We start from the raw sequence: 3,746 nt of genomic DNA on the forward strand, positions 1-3,746 counted from the left end.
CAAACAAAGGAGCAGGTTTTCGTTCCAACTATCCAAGGCCGGGTGGAAATCCAGGATGGAATAGAGATGAGGGATGGAGAGATCGTGACAGAGAATGGAGTGATCACAATGCTACTTGGAAGGAAAGAGATGGTGACAAGGATAGATGTGTCCGATCCCATTAGCGTCAAAAGCCCAAGAAGTCGGAAAATATCTGTACGGAAGACATGCTCTCACGCATTCTCAATAAGGTAGAAGAGTTAAACAAAGTTTTGAAAGAAATGAAAGATGACGTCTCTACACTTAATCATATAGTCACCTCCCATTCAGTGTCAATTAATAAATTGGAAACGCAAATGGGTCAAATTTTTCTCAATTGAACCCAAGGCCAAAACGGGGCCTACCAAGTGATACCTTGTCAAACCCGAAGAATGATCCTTGAAAGCGTATGCACGTCAAGCCACTACGTTAAATAAGGCGCTTCTTGGGAGGCAACCCATGATTTTGAATAACGGGTGTTGATTTTGCAGGTTGAAAAGTGAACAGTGTTGGAAACTAGGTAATTTGGCGAGCAAAATTCCAGTTGGCGACACGTCGAATAGGTTGGCGAAGTCCGACTTGGACCGCCATTGGAACCAACCACATTGATGGGGCACTGTGTAAAACTTGAAGAACTAAAGGCTCTGTCAGTGACTTGCCTAACAGGTCAGCAAGCCCGATTGATCGATTCCCATGTTTTTGCTTGTTAGAATTGAGTCGAAGTGTTTGGGTTGTGCTAAATTTATGTTGGGTCTAGCGGGCTGAAGTCTGAGTAACCTCAGATTGTGCTAAATGTTGGATTTTGCCCAATGATGGAGCGACTGACATCATTGTTAAGGGCAAAAGACGTCAAATGACCAATTTTGGAAAAAATAGGGGAAGTCTGAGTACCTCGAGGGCATGGGTAGTATGGGTCTTGATTGAATTTCATAGTGAATATGTTTAATTTTGTTTTTCTCGGTTGCAGGTTGAATTTTGAAGAAAGGGGTAGATCGAAGGGCCATTTGGCGAGCTGGATAGAGCTCGCCGATTGGTTCGACGGTTCCCCTAAGTCCCCCTAGATCGCCTTTAATTTCCATAAAATCTTGAGTTGTTTTTTGTAACTTTCGGCGATATGCCTAAGCTCGCCGAGTTCACTCGGCGACTCACCGAAAGTCCTTCTTGATCGCCCTTCTGTGCCCCTAAACCCTTAAAATACACTCTAACTTTTGGTGAGCTACTTCTAGCTCGCCGATTGGTGTCGGTGATTCACCGAATAGCCCTGGAAAACGCCGACCAACTTTGGATTTGTGAAATTTATGTGTCGGTACTTTCGTCGAGCTCGATCTGGCTCGCTAAAGTGATACGGTGACTCGCCGAACGGTTCAGCGAGTCTTTCTGCAACATATTTTCTGCACTTTTTCTGGATTTTTTCTAACGTTTTCTATGTTGTTTGCAGAAATGGTAGACCCAAAATGTCTTAAAAAGACATGCCACCCCGTAAGCGGGCACGTGGAGTGATTATATATGAGGATGCAACTGCATTCAAGAAAAGGCAGCCCAACTCCCTACTAAGGGAAGAAAAGGCAAAGGCAAGGGCAAGGCTCCTGTGGCTAAGGCACAGGAGTACAACTCCGATACTAAGGGAGTCTACGAGACTCACCTCACCTCATTAGATAACAAGGGTGATTCTCAAAATTATTAGTCTTCCATCTCTGAGCTTGAGAATGACCAGCTAGTATAGGCCTAGAGAGTAGAGCTTCGCTCTAAGGCGATGCATGATCCATCTAGGATTCTGGTGCCTTAGACTACTTCTCCTCCTCCAACTGCAGCTCCAGCACATACTATGGTCCTAGAGCCACCAGTACAGGGTTCTCCTCCTGGTCTCTTAATAGACTAAAAGCGGAGGGATTAAGGACTATTCTTGAGGAGAAGACATTGCCACCTGATGGTGTGGTGGACAGGTATCTAGAGATATGGAACACTCTCAAGTCCCATAAGTTCGAGAGTTTCACTAAATTCCTAATTGGGTCTAGGAGTTCTACTCGGCTTACATAGACTTGGTGCCAAAAGGGAATAGGAAGGTCAGTGCCTTCAAACCAGTTGATTCTATGATAGTACGGGGGCAAGAAAGTGCAATGCGAAAGTGATGACATAAATACCATTTTGGGGTGTACTTATAACTTCATGTATGACTACCAGAGTATGATCCAGACATAGACTCTGAATGACTTAAAGGTTGGCTGGCCCATCTCTTTTCTAATAGCACCCCTAGGTGGATTGAGGCCCGAGTGCCAATAGAGAAGAAGGTTCTCAATGTTGTGGCAATGTAGTGGTTTTGGTTTATCAGTAGCATGATCATGCCATCCTAGAACAAGTATATCCTCCGCCACCCAAAGGCGGCCTGTCTTGGGAGTATCATTGCTTGGAAGTGACTTAATTTAGGCTTGATCATTGAGCAAGAGATGTCTACGAGGTCCAGGCAGCGCCAGATGTCCCTCCTATTCCAGGTACTGATCACATAGTTATGTCGACGGGCTAGAGTTCCACGAGATAAAAAGAGGGATGTTGAGATTACACCCACTTCTTCTATTAATATCTGGCGTATAGAGGCTGAGTACACGAGGGACGAGGCTAATAGAAGGAGGGAAGTCTCGATGGACACATCCCCGGAGGTTTATATTGATACGCTACCTGCATAGGCAACCATGCCTACTCTAGCCACTAGGCCTTCAGGTACTTCTAACTCCACTTCTTCTAAAGCCTCGAGTACTTTTGCTGCTCCCTCTCCCCCTAGATCTGCTGCTGCTTCTGCTTCTAGGCCTCCGATCACCCAGGCGATGCTATATAAGATGGGGCATTTGGCCCAATTTGCCGATGTGTGTGCCTCTCGATTAGAGGTTGTTGTTCCTAGGATGATCGAGAGAGCCATTGATGCTGTATTCACACCTCTCAAGGCTTTGATTGATGCCCTTACAACGAGAGTAGAGGTATTTGAGAGAGGACATGGTGCTTCTGAGGAGGTGACGGCCTTGAAGGCCGATGTTTCTGAGTTGAGGAAGGATGTGGACCATCTAAAGTCCATAGATTTTACTTCACTATTTGGGACGATGAAGATTCCAGATGACCCGAGCATAGATATTCTAGCTTATTCTGAGGTGCCTACGGCTACCACAGGAGATGAGGTTAGAGTTGATGTTGTTGTTGCTGAGACTGATGAGGAGCAGTTTGGTGTTCATGAGGATGTTGTCTTTGATGATTTGGCAGACCTTGAGAGTGCCATGGTAGATTCAGCTGTTCAGGCCTCTTTGAGGGATGTTTCCATTGTTGGCTCCAGTGGAGCTATGATTACTGAGACCCCGAGCACTAATGCCCATACAGACGGAGCGACGGACATGCAGATTTCACCCCGGCTTAGCCTGTTAGGATGACCTTTCCTCTCCCTCTCTGTTACTTTTTATACTATTTTTGTTTTAGTTGCATTTGAGGATAACTGCGTATTTTGTTAGGTGGGCTGAGGTATTACCATACATACCTCTTGTGACTGTTTTGTGAATATGGGTTCTGTTTTGATGATGATTTTGTGAATATTGAGCCTATTATTTTACTTATATCTTGGTTGTGATATTACATATGTTCTTAGCTTGTGGGCTATTGTTTTGATGTGCAAGCGATTTTGAAGCAATTTTAAATTTTTTACGACCTCTTGTGTGTGTGATTGTGGATGTTCTTGTACAAATTTGAATAGT

At 44.7% G+C, this 3,746-nt stretch overlaps 1 protein-coding gene across 1 annotated transcript; it reads left to right on the forward strand.

Annotated features, from left to right (window-relative positions):
- Window positions 1-2,705: 2,705 nt before the first annotated feature.
- Window positions 2,706-3,428, forward strand: LOC125858970 (uncharacterized). Its single transcript, XM_049538725.1, has one exon. It carries the CDS (start codon window positions 2,706-2,708, stop codon window positions 3,426-3,428), a length of 723 nt encoding a protein of 240 aa, XP_049394682.1.
- Window positions 3,429-3,746: the final 318 nt, after the last annotated feature.

The sequence above is a fragment of the Solanum stenotomum genome, chromosome 3, assembly GCF_019186545.1.
Source record: "Solanum stenotomum isolate F172 chromosome 3, ASM1918654v1, whole genome shotgun sequence".
Classification (NCBI taxonomy): Eukaryota; Viridiplantae; Streptophyta; class Magnoliopsida; order Solanales; family Solanaceae; genus Solanum; species Solanum stenotomum.